This window comes from Panthera onca, chromosome C2, assembly GCF_046562875.1.
Source record: "Panthera onca isolate mPanOnc1 chromosome C2, mPanOnc1 haplotype 2, whole genome shotgun sequence".
Lineage (NCBI taxonomy): Eukaryota > Metazoa > Chordata > Mammalia > Carnivora > Felidae > Panthera > Panthera onca.
Genome location: NC_138347.1, coordinates 120280049 through 120303777, shown reverse-complemented (window position 1 = coordinate 120303777; position 23729 = coordinate 120280049). Strand labels below are relative to the sequence as shown.

At 38.7% G+C, this 23729-nt stretch overlaps 1 protein-coding gene across 3 annotated transcripts in view; it reads right to left on the bottom strand.

The window, feature by feature from the left end:
• SLC9A9 (solute carrier family 9 member A9) overlaps positions 1–23729 on the bottom strand; it is a 581314-nt gene that overhangs the window by 270803 nt on the left and 286782 nt on the right. For all 3 annotated transcript variants that reach the window (XM_078432268.2, XM_078432267.2, XM_078432269.2), the window contains one exon: positions 19736–19836. In XM_078432268.2, the coding sequence (XP_078288394.1) occupies positions 19736–19836 (101 nt within the window). The remainder of the gene's footprint in view (positions 1–19735; positions 19837–23729) is intronic.

Here is a 23729-nt window from a genome sequence, read left to right as displayed (position 1 = left end):
ATTAACCTAAAGAAAAGTATTAAGAAGTACCTTCTTCTCTTGTCATGAGTTAAAAAAGTTATGCTTGGAGAAACATGAACAAAAGACTATATAATCAACTCTGGGCTTCTCCTAGCCAGTGCCAACTGCTTTTTTTGCATTTTATACTAAATGCTGGCATATTTGCTCAAACATTGGCTTTTCACTGGGTACCCTGATGAACCTGAAGAGGTTCCCATCATACACAGTATTAAAAACCATGAATCACAGATCTAAGAAATCCACAAGGGTTTTGTTGCTCATGCTGATGCCTCTACTTGCCAAGCACAAGAGAAAGGTCCTTGTTTGCCCCTATGCCTCCTTGACAGAGCTGGGAGTTCTGTTAATGCTGCTGAAGAATCACATGAGCACATCCAAGGCACACACTCCTTGCAGGTAAGCTGGTCTGTTCTTGTGTGTTTCCAACCCACAGTGGGCTCTCAGCTGCTTCTAGGCTAGCGGCAGGATTTATTTCTTAAGCCATCAGTATACCTAGCTTTTTTTTTTTTTAATTTTTTAAAATTTATTTTTGAGAGAGAGAGAGAGAGACTGACTGAGCACAAGCAGGGTAGGGGCAGAGAAAGAGGGAGACACAGGATCCAAAGCAGGCCCCAGGCTCTGAGCTGTCAGCACAGAGCCCAAGGCAGGGTTCGAACTCATGAACCATGAGATCATGACCTGAGCCAAAGTCGGCTGTTCAACTGACTGAACCATCCAGGCGCCCCCAGTATACCCAGCTTTAAATGATACATGAAACCATACATACATTAGATGTTTCCTGGGGACAGAGGAGTAGCAACCCTGAGACAGATGTGTCATTTGTCTCTGGGCTGTTATTCTCTGTTATCCCTCCTGAGCTGGGGTATGGAAGTGGTGGGGGTGGCATTCTACTTTGGATTAAATATTCTATTAATTATGGGAAATTGAGCATAGAGGAGGGCTTTGGGAAAAACACAAGATGTAAGTATTCCTCAAGTCAGACCAAGGGGACTGAATTGAATTTCAAGCAGCAGAATCTTTCCAACTAAAAACACTCATAAATTAAATGCTGATGATTCTTAAGAGTATAGAGATATGTGAACTGAATACTGACATCGCAAATGAATCTGCAATAAAGAATTTTAAAGAACCAAGCATTTTTTAAAATGTTTAGACTGGATGCTTCTATTTATACATCGGTTATTTCTTGGATTGGCTTTGGATAAAATATTGCTATGGCACATTTACCTAGTACAAGTGCACAAACATTTATATTACTTATTTTCTTTTAATATGCTTCAAAATTTTAGGCAAAAGGATAAAAATGACTAGGAAATTTTGCCAAGAAATATATATGCAGTAAGCATTCTATAGATTTTTGGGTAACTTTTCAGTTTCTTAGCCTCTCCTCAGAAATACTAAGAAAAGGATGCTTACAAAATATTATATGTCACTCTTCACAAATATTCTATTAAAAAACAACCAATACCAGAGAAACTTTTAGGGTACTGAAGCACTTTAGGTACTTGAGGCACTAGGAAGATTGCCATGCATGTTATTTTGTTATCAAATATTTTTCTTTCTTTATTTAAAAACATAATTTATCTCTCTCTGCTGATTCTGTAGTCTGTTGGAGATTTTTCTGGGTGAGGTTTAGCTGACCCTCCCACTGATGTGGAAATGTTTTGATTATACATATTGATTTGTGGAGAAGTGGTGAATAAAAAGGGTGGGAGTACGTGTGGGTAGTGCCTAAATGTATTCTGAGAACAAGTGGTAACAAAGAAGTGTTATAAAGGATAGGGAGGGGATTTAAGATCTGCTGATGCCTACAATGAACCAAGAATGCACCATTTTGTAAAAATCATCTTATTTATTGCATTGATTTATTACCTCCCAACAGGCTTAGTACTATTAATCAGCTCTTCCTACTGTCTTCCCCTTTCCAGTAACAGCATCTCCATCCTTCTTGCTGTTCAGGCCAAAACTCTGGGATCACCCTTTACTTTTCCTCTCTCTGTAAGTCAGTGATTTTGTTGGCTGGTCCTTTGAAACTTACCTGAACCCAGCCACTTCTCAACGCTTCCTCCCCTAACACTCTTTTCCAGGCCACCATCACTTTTTTTTCCCCCCTAGATTACAGATTCCTGATTGGTCCCCCTGTGTCCACTGTTGGACTCTCACAGTCTAGCTTCCACACAGCCAGAGTGATTCTTTGGACAATTCAGATCATGTCAATCCTCTGTTCTAAACTTTGTAATGGATCCCCATGATGAAAAGGCCCTGTAGGATCTAGTCCTGCCTCCTTTTCCCCTTCCTACAGATCTCTGAGCTCATCTCCCACTATCCTCACCCCTTGCTGTACACTATATCCTTGCTAAGCACGTTCTACTGCAGTGTCTTGAGCTTCTGGTTCCCACTGTTTGGAAAGCTGTTCTTCATATATCCACATGGTTCCCTCCCTCCCTTAAGATGTTACATTATCAGACAGGCCTTCTCTATGCATTCTATAAAAATGGTCCTTCTCATCATTCTCTACTTGCCTATCTTGCTTTATTTTTGTATATTATTCACTGCCACCTAACATTTTCTATATTCATGTGTTTATTTTCTGCTTTCCAGCATTGCAAAGGAAAGCTCATGGAGTGCACAGGGATTCATTGGTCCCTAACCCTTTGAGCAAAGCCAGGCACATGGTAGGCATTCAGCCAGTGTTTGTTGAATAAGTTAATGAATATCCCTATTCCCATGTAACAAGTAAGAAACAAAAGTAATTTACTCAAGGTCACCTTGAAAGTGGCAGAGCTGAGATTCACAATTTCACAAACTCCCTGTGCTTTTCTGCCTATATTAGACTATCTGTGAATGTTTTAAGGTAATCTTAAACCATCTGAAAAAATATCATTTCTGATGTCCCAGGGAAATAGAGATATGAGGATTACATATCTGAGGTGGCTGGATATCTTGTTTTCCCTAGTAGCTTCATTGGTTTTCCTTTCTTCGCCTCCATTAGACTACTAACAGGCAGTGTTTCTGCTAATCCTTTTTTTGTTGTTGTTGTTGTTTTTTTTGTTTTTTTTTTTAGCTCTGTGTATAGATACGTCACACAAACAATGAAAAGTGTACCTATCTGACCAGATGCTTGGTGTTGTAATTAAAACAACTGAGTTGATCTTGAACCCTTAGTATTAGCTACATAATCATAATTCTATACCTTAGTAATTAATTAACTCACACAAATTACTGTAATTAGTTTGACTTTTACAAGCCAAAACATATTTTGAAAATGTCTCATCTAAATAAACCTATTATCTATAAATTCTCTGCCATGTAAGCAAATTCAGAGTTGAGAGTTTTCTACCTTACAGAAGTATATTTTAATTGTCATTATATTTTTGCATAACTCTGCCTGTTAGCACTAGTTGTACTACTGTTGTGTGGGGCCCTAGACAACTCTCTTACATGCTCTGCAACTCAGATTCTCAGCTGTACGAGGAGAGGGAGGGGCACCAAGTGCTCTTTGTGCGGGTCAGTAAACTAGTGTCTCAGCTCCAAACCCAGTCTCTTGTGCTTGCCCTGTGATATGGGCCTGGGACCATGCAGACCACATCTTCCTTTGCCACAGCCTGTTGAGCTCTGCTAATATGAGTTCCAGAGGGAGGCTAGGATGTGAGAAGGGGAAAGGCCTTGCTCCCTTCCTGTTTGCTTGCTGCTCCTGTCAGTTGCATCTCAGCCATGGTTCTTCTCAATAGCTTTTTGAAGTTGGTTCAAGCCTCATAGGTCCCACTCAGAAGTCTGGTTCCCAGCTTCAGCAGTTACCTCTTAGGAAATTCTAGATTCTCTTCCCTTTGCTTCTCCTGGCCCAGGGTTTACACTTGCTTCCTGTAATTACTACCTGTGTTGCCTCAGTGCCCCCGTTCTATTTTTTCAGGTCTCTTATCATCTGTATACTCAATCTCCTGCATTAAACTCTGGGCATAGCTAGTTGGTTTCTCTTTTCCTGATGAATCCTGACAAGTCCTCACTTGTGGGTCCCTTCTCATTGTAAACTTTGATGGTTCTCTGAAACCAGTGAAGCCATGTCATCTGGAAATAAGATCCAACCTGTATCCTCCTGTTATGACTGGGACAACAGGGGATGTCAATGGCAGCTGTGATGCCATGCCAAGTTCCATTCCTACTTATGGAAGGAATTGACATTTTTAAAAAGTGATGGGAGTTTGAGCCAGTAGATTAGAACAAGAGGCTTGGGGGAAGGGAGTAAGTTAGGCCTAGAACTACTAGAGAGGCATGGGCTATACTTGGACTTGTGTCTTCTGATTTCCAGTCACATGATCTTTCCAAAATATGAGCACTATCCTACAAAGAAGTGACTGCCTTGAAGTGTGAGAAGTTTCCTATGATCTGAAATGTTTGGGTTGAATGATTATCTGCCAGAGCTGCTGTGGAAAAAATTTCTTTTCCTAAAGTTTGGATATCCTCCAATTGTGTGGGTCTGTCATTTTCCTATATATTACTTTATTAATTCACTAGGATTAGCACCTCAATTTAGTCTTTTTTTGTTTTTTGTTTTTGAATTTTTATTTATTTTGAGAGAGTGTGGGGAGGGGTGCACAAGTGGGAGAGGAGCAGAGAAAGGGAGACAGAGAGAATCCCAAGCAGGCTCTGCAGTGCCAGCACAGATCTTGATATGGGGCTCCATGCCATGAACCATGAGATCATGACCTTAGCCAAAACCAAAAGTCAGACACTGAACCTACTGAGCCACCCAGGTGCCCCCCCTGACCCTTTTTTAAAGTTTAGGACAAGGAACTAATACTGATTCCAAATGAATCAGACATTTTTAGTAGAGGCAGCCCAACTTTCTCAAAAGGTAAAGACAAGATAAATTTATAGATTTTCAAATATCCTTTTAAGTTTACACAGGCAATTCTTCTAAAGTAAAATTTTAAAACATATCATTATCATACCTGCTAATCATAAAAATTTTTTCAAGAGCTATGAGGTTTAAAGATAAACTCAGGAAGTCTCCTGGGTATAGAAAAAAAAAGTGTTTCTAAATCTTTAGACCACAAACTTTCAGGTCAAAGGACACTGAAAATGGTGAATTCCAATGTCTGTGTCTAAGTGACAGACACAGCTCACCTCAGAGGAACCCACTTCCTTTCTTTTCTCTTACTGCTGTTTCTTAACCCTCTGTTTTGCTTGTCCCTCTCATGCCCAGCCTGTGCTTAATTTACAGCGACCCTACTATCCTTCCCATATATCAGAAGCTTCTTGGGGGAGCCTGGGTGGCTCCCTTGGTTGAGTTTCTGACTCCTAATTTCAGCTCAGATCATGATCCCAGGGTCATGGATGGAGCCCCAAGTCGGACTCTGTGCTGGCAATGTGGAGCCTACTTAAGATTCCCTCTCTTTCTCTCTCTGTCTCTGTCTCTCTCTCCCTAAGCTCCTTTCCCCTACTCACCCTGTCTCTTGCTCTCTCAAAAAAAAAAAAAAAAAAAGAAAAAGGAAAAAAAAAGAAAAAAAAGAAAGAAAAGAAAAGAAAAGAAAAGAAAAGAAAAAAGAAAAAAGGAGCTTCTTGATCCCACCTGAAAGCTCAGGTGGCCTGAGCATCTGTGGCCTGAAGCATCTGAATTTGGCAAGAGAGATTTCAGAACTTTACCTAATGCCTCTGGAATGTTAATCTACATTTGAATCGCCTGGAAATCTTGTTGAAATGCAGATTCTGGGTGTGCCTGGGTGGCTCAGTCCTTAAGTGTCTGATTCTAGATTTCAGCTCAGGTCAGGATCTCACTGTGTCTGAGATCCAGCCGCACATCAGGCTCTGAGCTGACAGTGTGGAGCCTGCTTGGGATTCTCTTCCCCCCACCCTCTCTGCCACTCCCTCACTTGTGTGCACACTCTTTCTCAAAATTAATAAATAAACATTTAAAAAATGCAGATGCTGCTTCAATAGGCTGGGAGTAGAGCCCATGATTCTGCATTTTATACTACCAGGGATGTCTGTGCTACTGGTCCTAGCATTGCATTTTGAGAAGCAAATCTCTGACCAACACTTTGGCATTAAGTATCAATTAATTCACTTTTGTTGTGACTTGGTTTTGACCTTGTACCATCCAAAATGTCTTTTGCTAACTATAAAAAAAGTTTTAAAATTCCATATCTGTATTTTAGTCTCCATTTTTATTCACATAACTTTCTAGAATTGACATGATTCTATGAAGTAATTTCAGTTTCATGGACATTTGAGGAGTTTAAAATTTTTTCATTTTGGGATTATTTATTTTTAATCCCAGCAATACTAGAATGTGAAAAGAAATTACTTGCATGGAATAAAATTGATAGTATATTTTACTATCAATAGTTCAATAAATCTTCCCCCCTCAAAGAAAAAGCAAACAAATCAAATTCTTTGATCACAATGTTATAAAATTGGAAGTTAACAAAACCATACCTTAAAAAATGTATCCATTAGGGCTTTTTAACTATATTCTCCTAGATGAAATTGAAGATGAAATCAAATTTGAAATTTTAGCTCATGTAAAATAAACAGCAATAAGTGTAGAGTAAATTCTTTATCAACACCAATGAGATAAAACCAGATTACTCAGAGGAAAGTTTACAGTCTTACATGCTTTCCATTAGGAAAAAGAAAAGGAAAGGAAAGGAAAGGAAAGGAAAGGAAAGGAAAGAAAAGAAAAGAAAAGGAGAAAAAATGGACTGTTTACCTCAAGAAGCTAGATAAGAGACATAAAAATGGACCCAAAGAAAGTAGAATTAAAAACCTAAAAAAAAAAAAAAAAAAAGAAAAAAAAAGGAAAAAAGAAATAGTCAAAGAGAACATACAAAAACTAGATTTGGTCAGTAAAATTAAGAATTCTAGGGGTGCCTGGGTGGCTCAGTCAGTTAAGTGTCTGACTCTTGATTTTGGCTCAGGTCATGATCTCAAAGTTTTGTGAGTTTGAGCCCAGCATCAGTCTCTATGCTGATGGTGCAGAGCCTGCTTGGGATTCTCTCTCTCCCTCTCTCTCTCTGCCTCTCCCCTACTTGTGCTCTCTCTCTCAAAATAAATAAATAAACTTAAAAAAAAAAAGGAGTTTTAAAGTAACAGTATGGTTCATGCCCCTCAGGGCTTGGGGTCCATCAGGGCTTTATCCTGCCCAGGTACCACTCACTCTCTGTTCATGGCTGCAGATAGAAAAAGAGTAATGTTGGCCAATGGCTTCACTCATCTAAGAGACAATTTTTCTTATTTGGATAGCACCCATCTGTCTTACAGGTCTGTTCTGAGTATAAAGCCATATGATGGATATTAACATGCTTCATAAATTAAACATTAATAAGTAAGTACATGTAAGGTTTTACTACAATTACTAGAAGTAGATGAAAGGAAGAAGACATGAAAAGAAGGAATAACTTAGAGAAGCTCATTCCATGGATAGACACAACAATACTTCTGGTTTAATAAACTGCTGGGGGAAGAAGTCCAAAGCCTCTAGTACATGTCTTGCATATTCTATGCCCTTAATCATTATTTATTACCATCTCTTCCACAGTAACTCCTGCATCAAGGAAAAACAAGTGAAAATGCACTCCTTATTCCTAGTAATCCAAACTTAGACAATTCTCAGTAATACTACAGTGAAGGTACCAGATTTTTGCAAGTTACCTTGGGTGTCTGCTATCATCTACTCAAATTCTATTAGTCTACTGAGGTCATTCAATGAGCAAAGCACAGGTTATGGCTACGGGGGACACAAGGATGAATAAACCTGGTCTGACATCCCAAGCAGCTTTTTATCTCCTAACAGAGACAACATGTACACAAAGACATCTAATAGCAGGTATAATGTAGTAGGAGACAGGAAAACAGAAATCCTGAGACGGTGTGATTTCTTTTGGGCTGTGGTAGGTGGAAGAGACATGGGGAAAATTTCCCTAAAAGATGCAGAGGCATTAGGGCTTTGAAAGATAGAAAGAGTTTGATGATGCAGGGTCAGAAGTAAAGAAATCAAGTGAGTGAAGAGGGTGAGGTAGGAGACCGTGGAGCATGTATGAGAAGCATGCAGCTTACCTGCACACTTAGGTTTTACTCCATCATAGGTTAGGAAATAAATACAAATTGAGTTTATTAATTATATTTTTCTAAATAAAAAATACAATAAAAGAAACCGTTATTACACTGTTTTCTTAAAATGGTCAAACTAATTACCATAAGCATAAAAGCATTTCATTTACATGTTTCATTAGTCCTGGCATCCATAAAAATGTGAAGCCTCCAGTATGCTCATCCTGTGCAGGCAAGTATTATTTCATTTTCCTTTGCAACAAAAGTAAAAACAGGTCATTCTATTTCCATCTCTGCTGCAAAAACAAGCAGTCACTAAATGCAACTGCTATGTTGCATGCCTAAGATCTTGGATTCAAGTTCTATTTACGGGGTCCTGTTGCAACGATGAATGGAATTAAGTACATATATCTGGGTCCACAGGGGGTGGAACATGCTCAAAAAATATCTGGGATCTAAAATAAAAAGGAATTCTGAAAGAAATCAAGAAGTGGCCTAGAGAAAATAATAATACTTTCTGACTCATGTGTATACACAAGATTGCCTTTCACCGTCTGCACGGTGAGACTACAGTGGTGTACAAGATCCCTAAAGGGCTGGCTGCAGGGGCTCATTTATGCAATTTTAAACAAGAACTAGAACCAATACTTTATGACACTAGCTAAAAGAGCTGTTTGAGAAACCACAAAGAGGTACACAGTTAAATTCAAATTAATTGGCAAGCAAAGAAATTTAGGGAACAGCATGAGGAGGTCTGTAATTCTCTGGGAAAAATAATGATTCTGCTGGCAAGTAAATTCTTTCCATTGAGATCAGTTTTCATAGGACAATTAACACTTTCTGGTTAATGGAGTGATGTGTACACTGTTCCCCTTGATCCCCACTCTTGGACCCTTTCAGAGAGCATTAGTCCTACTAAATATTGTATATGTATATGTATACATGTACACATAAAACATATGCTCACCTGAGCAAGATTCAGTGTGTGGTTGTAAATCATATAAGGAAAAATGTACTGGGTTGGACATCAAGAGACCTGGGATGTGGTCACAGTTCATCCACTTAACTAGGTGGCTGACTTGTGCAATTTAAATTCATTGCCTGGTCCATTGTCTTCTTCTCAATGAATTCAAGAAGATGGTATTCACCAAATTGGAGTATATAAGAAAACACATTGAAATATGGGAGAAAATATAAAAACTTCATAGTTTTTAATTAGAATTTTTGTGTATTCTCAAGTATGTAAGTACCTTTGTGGGCAAACAATTATGCTTGTGTGCAGACAGGTGCATGATAAAGCTATTTTATTTTATTTTTTTGCCAATAAGGGTCAAGAAACGCTGACAAACACTGCTCTAGATGACCTCTAAGCACTTTCTGGTCTTAAATATCTGTGATCTGAGTGGTTCAGCTTTTACATTTGCTTCAAGGTCTGTGTATACGGATTGAAGAACTACTGGGGCTCCAGAGCTTCACTGTGACTTCCTGTCAACTAGATTACTGGGTGTCTCCCTAGATCTCAAGAACTCGGTCTACACTCCCTCTTTGTATCACCCCCAAACTCCCATAACAGTGTCCACAGACATCAGGCACAGAAATGTAGCTTGGTCAGAAGAAAGAATCTCTGTTTCAAAAAACATTTATCTGCTTTGAAAAGAGAATCAAGAGAAAGTAGTTTTTGATCCTCACATACAAATAGATGTTTTTCTAGACTTATTAGTGGCAGGTCCATTTTCTTCTAATATTTAAATTTTCTTATTCAAGAGTATCTTCACCTATAGTCTCTGTTACTGATAACATTATTCAGTAGTTCTTTTTTCATTAAAAGTTGATGAAGCCCTCAGACACAAAAGCAGAAAAACAAACGTCTGTCACAAGGAGCACGATTTTCTTTGACATTAAATGCAGACTTGAGGGGTTTCTAAGAGTGAAGAATATTGCATTTTTGGACAGGAAATATTGATTATATTATCAGAACAGAGAAAGAGAGTGAGAGAGAGAAAAAATGTGTCTTGCTCTCAGATGGTACTCTGAGGGGCTTTAAAGTTGATGGGTTATTTTTCCATGCCATACTTTTATTTGTTTTTGATCTAGTAAAAAGAGACATTTCTGACAGGTTTCCTACCACCACTGCTGAACGTGAACCTGGAACTGAGAAGTCAAAGATTTAACGAAATGGAAAACTCCTTCAGGGAATATGAAAGATTCCAAGTTTCCAAAGAGTACGATTACTGTCTAGTTCACCATATTTGGCAACACCACAGTTGGCAGATTAATCATGAGTCTGTGGAATACAAGGACATCAATACAGAAAACAGCACGAATCTACGTTCTTATTTCTGTTTTTTTCCAATGCAGTATAGGCATGCATTTAAGAGTTACTTCCTGTCTATGTTGCAAGGTTTATAAATTTCCATTTAAAACAAAAATATCCTTCAAAATGTAGCAGAGGGTATTTATGCAAATTAAACTGAGGTCTGGAGAAGAAGAAAAACACTTTTTCACTTATATCTCTGGCATTCCATCTCAAGCATTGGTGTTCATCAAGCTTACCCTCTTTTCAGTTTTCATTTCCTTCCTTGGAATCAGCTAGCACATTTGCACCAAAGTCACTTATCTCTAATGAACAATGTCACTCAAGATTTCCATGTCCAGTTGCCCACTATACCCTTCTATGTAGTTTCCACATTTCTGTAGCATCTAGGAGACTTTTGAATGAAGTAATTTTTGTTTGTCTCTTTCTGTTGCATGTATATTCCCCATTTTGGTGAAATGAACCATTGATCCAGTTGATTTAGGGACTTGGAGTTATCCTTGACTCTTCTTTCTCCTTCACCTACATGTTACATATTTGTGCCATCTATTTTGTGACAATTTTCTACTTGCCTATGAAGAAAATGGGTTTTGTAAAAGAACTTTCTTTTTTTTTCCCCTATGCCTCCTGGGGTCATGAGGAGACATTAAACATTGACTGAAAACATTTACAGTGAAGAAAGCAGGGGTAAATTTGTCCACTACTCAAGTTACATGTGCAAGGTTGTTTGAATATTGAAATGATGAGCTATTCAGTTCAAGAAAGTGCAGCTGTGAGTTAATGAGTTATTATGCGAGGAGATGCACTTTACACCTGTGTTTATTGAGATGGCAACATTGCGTGTTTGCCCTTGGTTCAGTGTGGTTAACTAAGCCCCTTGAGAATTTTGGGTGCCTATTACTACAGTTTGAATGCCTAATATTCTGAGCCTCCAGGTTTTATTTTTTGGCTTGGAAAACACTCATTTGTTTTTAGTGCACCTCATTTGTTAGTGAATTGTTGGCTAATTAAATGGATTCATGTGGTTCTGTCAATATGAAAGCATGAGCAGTTTTAAGCAAAGAGATGTCAGCTAATGACATGTCCTTAGAAGCAAAAACTGGCCAGATATGTTTCAAGAAACAATTCACACCAAGTCCCCTCCCAGTGATTTGTTTTATTTACTGAGATCCAGAAATATATTTTCCACCAATTCATGCAATGCATCACTGGCAAGCCAAATGGAACACATCCACCTCTAAGCTAAAGCCTTCTTAAGAGTTTCAGACAAATTTTTGCCAAGCTGAGAGAGGATGGAGGTAAGAAGTAATGAGCCAACTTACTTAGATCAAGTAAAGTCTCAACACGTCCAGTAACAGTCACTTCATTTGGTAATCTTTCTTCCTTGTCTATTGTAAATGAGAAAGACTTTCCCAAGTTCTCCTTTTCCTGACTACTTACCCTATAAAAGCCTTTCAAGAACTGACCTGACAGATAAGCAGAACTTTAGCTTCCAAGCTTCAACTTTTCCTTATCATGACAATGTAATTAGGCCCTTGTCATTTGAGACCAACAAGAGAACATGCCTGGGTGATGGGCTTGAGATGAATTAACTGTTTATGTTGTGCCTGATGTTTTTGTGTGTTGAGTGCTGCCTTCAGACATCCTGGTTAATCCCTTCGTAAATGTGCCAGAGCATCATTTGTTTTCACCCTTCTACATTTAAAAAGTTTTTCAGAGTTTCTTACTCTCTAAAATCAGACTGCAAAGCCCAATAGCATTACTTAGTAATCAGGAGTTGTTTTTTTTTTCTTTCAGATTTTTACATGTTTTTTTTTTGTTTGTTTTTTGTTTTTTTTTGTAGATGGAGATGATTCTAAGGTGAGTAAACAGCAAACTATACCGTTTAACTTTTTGTATGAGAAAATGAGGTGTGCCAGTGGCCTTCCTCCCCCTCCTTTGCCTTCAGTGGATACAAAATATGCCTTAGGAATCTAAAAATGGAACCTGCTTTTATTACAGCAGTGCCTGGAAGCAGAGAAATCATTAGACATGGTGTCAATGTTGCCATTAGAAATCATACTCTTCGTGTGTTTAATGACAGTCCCTGTAAGTTTGCTTCTGGCAAAAACCTGACCCCCAAAGCCTCAGCTGGGAAACAGATTATAAAAATGAATTCTCAAACAACCTGTCCAGCTGTGCTTTTTGGTTATCTTTATAAACTGAAAAGCAGCTTCTATCACAGGATTCAATTCCATTAGAGATTATGCTATAAATAATACTGCCAAATTATTTTCAATATTCAATTTAAAATAATGGCTCAGTAACCTAATGACTTTTAGAAAATAGAACTCTACACAAGAAAAATTCTACCTGATCAGAAATTAGGTATGCATGTGTACCGGGTACCTCATAGAGAGAACACCTTGGGGTCATGTATTTACTCAAAAGCCACATTTTGTACCTGTACAATGTCTTTCCATTACAAAATAATAAAATCCTTTTACTTTAGCAGTAAAGAAAATTGAGATACCAGTGGATAGGATGACTTATCCTAATCCCTCAGCAAGTGAGCCAAAGAGCCAGAAACCAGAGACATATCCCTAAGTGGCTGATTTTGTAAGTTGAGTGGGCACATCCATATACATTCTCTTCTTTCTATGCTCTCCTGGCTTGAAAGAACTCCCTAAAGTCCATTTCTATCTACATACTCTCATCCTCTAGGAAGACTTCTTCCTTGCATTTGACATTTTGCCCAGTCTTCCCAAATAAAAGTTTTCTCAAACTACACTTGTATATTTCCAACAGCAGAGAACCAAACTTCTGGCTAACAGAAATCAGAACATTCATTTGCATGTCTAAAAGCCACTTGTTTCTATAAAACTAAGTTCTTCTATATGACTATTGAACATTTGCAGGTGCAATTTCCAAGTGACTGAGATGAGGCGGCTGCAAATGTGGCCCTTGAAGTAAAAGATAATCAAAATAAATCAAATGATCATCATCAAATTAGTAACAACTGAAAGTGAAAGCAGAAGATGTGGTAATGAGCAAGCTCCCCTCACACTGGAGTGTTCATAATGAATCTTATAAGAAGCTGAATCGAAAATGATAATGAACACTGTGCAAACTGTCTTTAAAAGCTTGATCCTTTTTGTTTGCCTATGACTGTGCATCTGGCATAAGAGGGTCCCAAGTGTCCAAGCCTAGAGGCTGCGCTGTCTTTGAGTCTCTTTCCCTTCTGATCTGTCACCAAGTTATTCAGTTTCTTTTGTGGAAATACATCATGGATAATTCCTTCCCTTGTACCATTTAGGTTTCTTTGTTTGCAAGCAATAAACACTGATTCTGGCTACTGTCATCAGAAAAGAATTTATTGGAGGGAAGAGTGATAGCTCTGAGAAAAAATGTACAAAGGCAGCCCCAGGAATCTTTGTCAGGAATAAATAGGGGGTTTCAACAGGGCTTTGCTGTTGGAAAGAACAGGTGCCAACAATCATACATCCTTCTATCTCCCTTAAAGGATCACATCCTAGGCAGAGAGTGTCTGATTGACCTTGCTTCAGATGTCCCTATTCTCTTTGGTAGGGGAGGCTGGGACACTTTGATCAACAAGATGGTATCTGAGGAAGGAGGGGTAGTTTTCTAAGCAACAACAGGATGCTATTACCAGTGAAGAGGAGAATGGGTGATGGGTAGCCCAAATCAATGTATGTCTATTATATTCCTCTCAACTAGGCTCTTGTTTCCTCAGGTCTATGTATCTGTATTTTAACTTAATAGTGAAGCAAATGAAATTTCTGATTAGTGTGATTTCTGATATATTCTTTAGTTGATGTATAAATCTGCTCTGGAGTATACTGACCAGTGGACATATACAATCTTTAAGAATGTTATCAGGCACAGGTCACTCATTACCTTATAAAGCAATCTGTTATTCAGATTTTGGAAATTTTTCCTCTTGTTGAGCTAAAATCATTCATTCAATTGCTGAAAAGATAGTGAGTGCCCAGAAGGCTTCAGTCATACTTTTGGTGCTAATACAGCCCTCACAGATCTGACAGTCTGATGTAACTTTGGCCTATCAATCCTAATTCTACCCATCAGCTCTAGTTCTAGATTTCAGAACTACAGGGAATAGATTGAATAGCCTATGAAGTCTAGATGCACATAAACAAACAGTAGCCAGTTAAAAACTATAATGGAAGAAGTTTTGATTCATCCGCATACCCTCCAATATAAGATAGTTTAAAAAGTACTTAAGAAGAAATTTGTAGTTGGAGTGTGACGACAACTATAAAAATTTACTAAGGATCATAAAAGATGACTTGAATAAATGGAGAGACGTAACATATTCCTGGGTGGGAAGACTCAGCATTGTAAAAACACCACTTCTCAAATTAATCTAAAAATTTAATGCAACCACAATCATAATCCCAAAGTTATTTTCTGCTTGAAACTTAACAGTTACTTTCAAGTCCATCTGGAATAATAAAGATGTGAGTATAGCAAAGAAGCTCTCGGAAATGAGGAAAGGGGGTGAGGGATGGAGCTACTAGATAGTAAAATGAACAATGAATCTGTAAAGGGTAAATTTTTTAAGTTTCTGTTTTTACGTTTATTTTGAGAGAGCGTGCGCGTGCGAGAGAGAGAGAGAGAGAGAGAGAGAGAGCTTGCACCACTGGGGGAGGGGCAGAGAGAAGGAGACACAAAATCCCAAGCAGGCTTCAGGCCATCAGCACAGAGCCCAATTCAGGGCTTGAACTCACGAACTGTGAGATAATAACCTGAGCCAAGATCTAGAGTTGGACGCTTACCTGACTGAGTCACCCAGGCACCCCTGAAATTATCAAAACAGTGAAGACCAAAATCTCAGTGGTACAATAGAAAGCCCAGAACCTGCATACATATTTATGTAACTACAGACATGGACATTATATCATAAATACATAGGTTACACTTGAAGGGTGTTAGGGTGAATGGATAACCTTCTAGGAAGATGATCAAGTCCCTACTATATCCTGTACTACATATCAAAACAAATTTCAGTTGGATTCCAATGCAAAAATAAAATTATTAAAAGAAAGTACATATTATCATTAGTAAACACTTGGGCTTTCCATGCAAAAATTAATAAAATCTTAGGCTTTCTAAGGAGGAGATAAAATTAACCACATAAACTTAAAAATGTCCATACTATCTTTTTCCTTTACTAAGCAAACAAAATATAACATATTTAAAAGATAAAACCACAAATTGGAGAATATTTATAGCTTATGTGATAGTCAAAAGGTTAATTTTTTAAAGAAATAAAAAGCTTCTAAAATTCAATGTGACAACCATAAGCATCTCAGTAGGAAAAAGGACTAAGGGCAGAAATAGGTAGTTCACCAAAGGAGAAATATAAATTGCCCATGACATGAAACTAAAATGCTTTCTTGGGTACAAATATAATAAATGTAAATCACAATGAAATGGAGGCTGATTATCAAATTAGCAAGGATGGGTAAGATTTCGTATGGTAAAGATGTAAGTAAATGAGGTCTCTTTCATTGTTTGTGGAAGTATAAAGGGTTACAAAATTTCTGGAAGATAATTTGGATGAATTTTTCCAAGACATTAAGATTTTGGCCTTCCTTTTAACCCAGTAATAGAAATGAATACATCAGTCTATAAGGATGATCATGGCAATCATATGTATAATACTGAAAAGTATAAACAATCAAAAGGAGGGGAGAATAACTATGGCAAGTTGATAGGATATCCTATTAAGCATCCATTAAATAATAGAGAAGAATGTCATGAAAAATAGTCACTATAAATTCTTGAGTGTAAAAAGCAAGTTACTTCAAACTTAAAAAGTATAATTATATTATGCATGAATGTATATATTTAATTAAATGTATGTATATGCATATAATTAGATGCATATAATTAGATGTATATTAACCAATAGTTATTGAGTAAGAAAACAGGTAATTCAAATATCATGTCCTTCTGTGAATCTATACTTTCTAAATTTTCTATAATGTTTATGTATTAATTAGGTAGAAAAACAGACATACTTTGTTTAAAGTAACAGAAATCCTTTTTTCAAATGAAATCTTATGTGAAAACCCAATTGATGGAACCAATAAAAGGGATAGTGTAGGGATGGCAAACCTAGCACCCTGCTCACTTGGTGGGCATCCTTGAGCACCACTTTGAAATGTCAGGGTTGGGGGTATTCTGCTGAGAAACCAGTGCATGTAAGCACCATCCCTAGGACCTACATGATGGGTTGTTCATGAATGCAGACAAGGCCCCAGGATTGCTGGTTACCTCCATGGTTATTCATCAACTGTTTATAATAGCTTATTCCACTTAGTTCCTTATATTTGTTGTCACATATCCATTTGTTATACACTTTTTAGAAAGTTTTCTAGATTTTAGCTTTGCAATATCTTAGTTTACTTGTGGATTAGAACTAAAAGAATTGTATCATTACCAGAAATAACATTAGATAATTATGTTTTTATTATTATTATTTTAATGTTTATTTATTTTTGAGAGAGAGAGAGAGACAGACAAAGCATGAGCAGGGGAGAGGTAGAGAGAGAAGGAGACACAGAATCTGAAGCAGGCTTCAGGCTCCAAGCTGTCAGCACAGAGCCTGGAGTGGGCTCGAACTCACGAACTATGAGATCATGACCTGAGCCAAAGTCAGACACCTAACTGATTGAGCCACCCGGTGCCCACCCTTAGATAATTATAATTTGATGCCATTCTCTCAGATTTTCTTTGAAGTTGATCTGAGAAATTACTACATAAAGAATACATGTTCATCTTCCCTAAACTATTATTAAAAATATTGTCCTCTATGGTGTTCAAAGGTCCCTTATACAGGGATACATGTGATAAATTCTCCTAAAATTTTAGTACTGGAAAAAAGTTTGCCCATTTTTACAAATAAGTATGATTTCCTTTTATAATGTTGTATTATTCCTGTATAACTCATCATCTTTCCCTTTTGGCTTTGGCTGCCGGAAGGCTCAGAGTTATTATTTATTGCCAAACCACAGCAATGAACAGCTGTCTAATTTTGCAGAAAAACTCTATCCCAAAGCACTTGAGTATTTACTCTCAACTAAATGGTCCCATGATATGCATGGCTCATGTTATGAACTGTCTCAAATCCAATCTGGAAACAGGCAAGGATTAAATAATAAACAAACAAACAAACAAACAAACAGACAGACACATTAGTAATTTAGACTAACCGGGCTTGGTATTTGGCAGTAGAAAATGCTTACACCTAGAGTTTGGTTTGTATCAAATACTTGTTAGGCACATTGCTTAATCTGGAGTACTTCTCTGACGTGCGTGTGTTCTTGGGTGCAGCTGTGGACATTTGGGTCTTTCCACTACCATGGCCCACACATACATTCACCCATCCCATGAGGTGGTCTGTGTGGCATCCAATAAGGATATCAGGTAGAAAAGGGTGGCAAAAGAGAAATGGACAGGTAAACCAGCAATCTGTACAAGGACTATAATCTTTTAAGTAGTTACTAGAACAAGATCTTGCTGAAATGGATCAGAAACTAGAAAGACAATTTTCACACATAAAAACAAACAATTTTTAGGTATTGGTGTGTGTGTTTATTACAATGTTCAAAAGTAGACTTAAAAATAGCAGGTGAGTTAAGAGATTTCTTTACCTTTCTAGAAGGTCAAATATGTATTCTTATTGTTAACCTTGCTTACCTTTTACAACATGTTGAGTAGTGAAAAGGGCATAGAAACTGGAGAAAAGGGAACCAGAATTATTTTGAATGGCTGATGTAAATTTTTTACCTTCATTATTTTAAGGGACACAATTGATCTTTTTCTCTGGAATGAATAAGCTCTTTAGCAACCTCCCTACCAACAGTGGAAGGCACTAACATAACATTGTGTTGTGATGATTTGGATATAAGGGCCGGTAGGGTGGACTCTGGTAATGTAGCCTTGGTATATAGTACCCTAAGAACTGGCAGGGTGGCTGTCTGCATCAGCAACAGACACCTTCAAAGTTGTGGGGAATAGCTTGGCCCCTGTGACTCTGCAGTAAGTTGGGTCAGCTGTCCAGAACAACAGGTTATCATTACAAGAAAGATGTGCCAAGCATTTCACAGGGGAGCCAAAACCAGTCTATGACCAAGTGGACCAGGCAGGCTCCTGAGACACCAAATATCTTCCTTCTCATGAGGGCTTGCCTGATATTCCACAGATGGAATTTCATTCAAGATAGCAACGCTTCATGCCCAAGAGCCTAACTGTGGAATCAAATCTCCTAGTTTTAAATCTCAGCTCCATCACTTACTGTTGGCTGAGTGGCCTGGGTGTAGGCCCTAACTTTGAGTCCTGTGAATGAGCAAGGATGTGCATGAAAGGCAGTTAGCTAGCACTTGGCTCATGGTACACCTTCAGTATATGTCAACTTTTATTATTATTTAGACTTAAACTACCACCTAATAAAATGCAAATAGCCAGAGAGGCATACCTTGTTACCAGTGAATACTTGGAGTGGGGTGAAGAATCTCACCACTTGAATGTCAATTAAGATGACAACAGTAGGGAACAGCAAGGGATCAAGGGCTGAAACCTGGGAGAAGCAGGGAACTAGGCCAAAGGAGAGAAACAGCTTTGACATTTTGCTCAGAGCCACAGCGATTCTTCTACACGGAAAGGCACCCAATGGTTGCAGCTATCCAAGTGCAAATCCTTGCTGTTGCAGAAAGGCAATCTAATTGCCGAATCCAGATCACAGGATCCATGGCCCTTGGGACATTAGGGGCTGCCCCTTTCTCTATTAACTGCTCTGCCTCAGAGGATTCTATATATAAACTTTCTATGGTAAGAGATATTAAATTGTAGAACCGCCACGTTAGCTCTTTGTTTTCTGTATGCAAAGATTCTCAACACTGGCATGGGTGGAAATGTGCACGTCCTGGGCAGGCTGCCTCTACTGCCTACTTGCTGTTAGCAGCCAATGGAAAACCACCACCCTTTTCTATAAAGCACTTGTGCACCCCTTCACGTTGTGAGTAGACTTCCATTTGTAAAGTCGTCCATCACCTCTATAAATCAGTCATTTGTAGATTTTAACATACCCTCCTGACCAGTGACAGAGAAGAGGAAATAGCAATTTGGAGGCTTTCCGTTAAGTTTTTGCATACAAAATGGATGTTATTATCCTCCCCCCTCCCCCAGGGTACCGAGCAAAGGCTGATTCAGACACAAACCCATCTTGGAGAGAGTCCATCGCACCTCCTGCTGGGTCAGGCAGGCTTACGCATGGGAGCACATACACATATCACACATCCAGTTTGCTGTGCAGAATGCAGCACTGACCTGTCAGGCCGGCAGCCTCAGCAGACAGGAAGGCGCTCCAAGACAGGAGGAAAAACAGGCCTGTTTCCAGCATAGGGAACTCACACAGCTTGGTAAATTTGGTCAAGTGACAAAGACACGTTAAGGGAAACAACAAACGCTTTGAAAGCAAAATCTCCTCCTTGGCTGAGGAAAACTAATCTCGTTGTGATCAGTTTCGAAGAAGAGCACTGATTTTCAGACTTGACTGGGAGGCTGTAGGTCTCACTGGGACTGCTTTGAAGGCCAGCATGAGTTTCATGCCTCACTGGGGGCTGAACACTCCAGTAAAAATGCAAACCTGTGTTCCAATTTAAAAAAAGGTGTCTTACTAAGAAGATAAAATCACCTAACTGTGGGTACAAAACCTCCTGAATTTGGCCGTGGTCCTTGGGGTGTGCCTCTCGGGAGCCTGCAGCAGATGAGGCGAAACAAAGCCATGGAGAGTAAAGCAGGGTGAGGTGCTTCAAATACGTCAGCACCAAAGGAGGTCACTGCTCCCTGGAGAGCCATAAGCCGTGGACAGATCACCTTAAAGACTCCTCTCCTGGGGATGGAAATAGGATCAGAGCAACATTCACATTCAGTGATAGGGAAGATACCCATGCCATCTTAGTATAAGTAGGCTAGGGGAAAAGGTATATCATTTCTAGGTCAGGCAAGAAGCCCTTTGGCAGGCGATGGTTCATTCTGGCTGAGATGACACTTGGTCAATAAATAGCCTATAAATTACATATAGAGCAAAGGCATAGTGACCCAAATCATGCAGGGAAGGGATTATAGGAAGATGATTAGGAATAGGTGATCGATGGAAAAGGGTCACATCGCAACTATGCCTACAGTTAGGCAAAAAAAAAAAAAAAAAAAAAAAAAAAGAGCCCTCACAAATAAGGATATGTTATGTGGCATTTTTATGCTTCAAGAAAAAAAAATCTGAAGAGATTCTACATTAAGAGATGTTTAGCAGTAGGGCAGGGAAGCGAAAAGCATGACCCCTGGGGCAGAAGATCAAGGTCTGAGTCTTGGCTTTGCTAGTTGCTGGCTGTGTGATTTCTGAGCAATATGTTAACCTCTCTGAGCCTCATTTCTATCCTATGTGAATTATCTGCACCAAGTGTGCAGAGTAAAATGAGATGAATATTTAAAATGTTTTTGCAAAGTTTTAGAAAGCACAAAATGCCAAGGATAAGCAAAATAACACCAGGCTGGGAGTGTAGCCTCTGGAAGCCAACTCCACTTCACTGTATCAGCTTCTTCGCCCTGCTCCATAGCCATTTTGTGTCTTGGTTTCCCTGACTGAAAATGGGGATAATCATGCAACCTACCTCCTAGGTGTATAAACCAGTCATTATGCGTTAAGAGTGCTTGGTATGCAACAAGGAATATATAAATTTTCCATTAGTGTGATTTAAATTAATTCGTTCTGTAAAACATCTTTCCTGGAATCAGATTCAGTAAACATCTAGGAGCAATTCTTTATCTGGAAGAAAACATGGGCTGGACCTTTTTCCAGCAATCCTTCTTGTGACTTGGAGGGCAGGCTTTGTTTTTAACGGGGTTTGTTCTTCTGAATTCCCTCTTTTACGTTATCGTAGAGAAGGCTTAGGCCACTTTGAGTAACAGTATATCAAATGGACATAGGACATTCTTCTCTTTCAACCTTGTCCAGAAAGTAATTCAGTTCTGGGTCAAGACCCAAGCTTGCATAGAGCCCAGGGACCTATGCCCTGAGGAGCACTGCCTCATTATGGACAATGTATCAAGTTTATGATGATGGAGGGGATGGTTGCACACCTGTCTCCTCTGCAGCCTGAATTTGTGAGAGGCAAGGCCATTGATGCTGCGTGACAGATCCTCCCACTGAGACTGAGCCCCTGTCCCTTCCATCTCTCCACCATTTTTTCCAGATCTGATCCAATCTCATGGAAGACTTCCAAACTCCAGGAATTTTTTCCCTTCCCTTACCACCTTATTTACTTATGTGTCCATACATTGCCTTCATGCCAGGTGGAGAAGAGTTCCAATTTCAGCTCTTCCACCTAGGGCAGGCTCTGGAGCCAAAAGACATGGGTTTAAATCCTGGCCCTGAAATCTCCTAGCTTCAGACAAGGTGTTTAACCTTTATGTGTCAGTTTCTTTAGCTGTAAAATGGAGATAATAACTGTATCTCCTTCCCAGTGTTATTATAAAAGCTATATGAGAAAATCCATTAGCAAAATGCTAATGACAATGGCTGGCAAATGGTAAAGTTCTCAACAAATGTTATAATAATAATAATGATAATAATAATAATAATAATAATTGTGTCCACTATTATTGATATGTGACCCAGAGGAGCTACTTAACCTCCTTGAGCCTCAGTTTCCTCATGTGTAAAATGAGGATAATAACAGCCTATCTTACAGGGTTGATTCAAATGAAGAGAGATATATATATATATAAAGTCCTTGGCACATGCTAGACATTCATTAAATGTTGCTATCACCATTGCCATTACTTATTCAAAACAACATGTGGCCTCCATCATAATTCCACTTAATAATCAAGAGGCAATAGGGATTAGTGATAAAGAGTATGGTCTGTCTCTGGGTCTGTCTCTTGGTTTCAAACTTGGGTTTGAATTTTGTCTCCAATTCTTACAAGCAGCAGGACACTGGGTATTACCTTAACCTTTCTAAGCTTCAGTGTCCAATAAAATTAAAATATCTGCATGATATCATCATTGTCAGGGTAAAGGAGGTATAGTGTGTAAAACAAATAAAGGCTTTACATATCATAAGTACTGATATTAATCATTAGATTATTATCATTATTTTTATTAGGAATCAGCCCTACTTTTTCTGAGTTACTTTATTTCTTTGTCAATGGAATTGATACTCTCTAGGATTTCTGGGACAAAACTTGGGAGTGGCCTTTGAGTCTCTCCTCTTCCAATCATTAAGTCCTAGAGACTCTTTTAAACATTAGTCTCCTTCTTGATGATTCTAATCTTCTTTTTCTGATTTGTCCTGTGAACCTGTTTCTTATTTATTGTTTAAAAATGGGACTTTCAATACATCACTCTCCTGAGCAGAAACCTTCAGTGGCTAACTGTAGACTATAGAATGAAGCTCAGATTTCTCTGAATAACACTCCAAGATACTCCACAAGGTGATTCCAACCCATTTATGTATCATCTTCCACTGCTCACCAGCCTGAGCCCTGTGGTCCTCTCAGGCACGTCTGCATGTACCACATTAGCCCCATCCCCATACCTTAATGAATGCTGGTTTTCTCCTGAATCACTTATCACATAGCCTTGTTTATATCCTACCTATATTTCAGGCTCAGCCTACACTGCCATCTGCATGTAAATACTGCTTTTAAAATTATTTTTCAGAATTATAAGGTTGGCCAAGAGTCTTTTGGACTATTCAAGAAACAATGGACCCATCCACATCTGAATTTTTAGCATCCTAATAAGTTGGCTGTGGCTTTGCAACTCACCTTCTAAACAACTCTTATTGCAGCCCTTGTCCTTCCAAGTTTGTTACTAATTGAAGGCAGAGTCTGTATTTTATTCATCTTCTGACTCATGTTAGAAACCCTTAATAGGACCTAACCTTTTAGTAGCTGCTCAGTGAAACTCTGCTCTGGGTCAGTCCCCATAAAAAAGAACCTAACATTTTGCTTTCTTTGCTAGAGACTTGACCCTTCTTGCACCCTTCTTCTTTCTCTTTTCCCCAACATCTTTGGTCTTTGATCCTTTGTCCTGCCTCTTTGGATGGCTTCTGCTAGGCCCTCATACTTGACATTAGCTTTCTGGCTTTCTTCCTCAACTCTAACTTACTTTTGTCCCATCCAACTGCTCTGACTGAACCTCTCACTAGACCAGCTTCAATCTCTGGCTCAAGTCCTCTAGGAACTCTAACCATTCTCCTACCTTACTACTGCATAAGAGGTAATAAGACATGACACAATTGCCCATATATGGCAA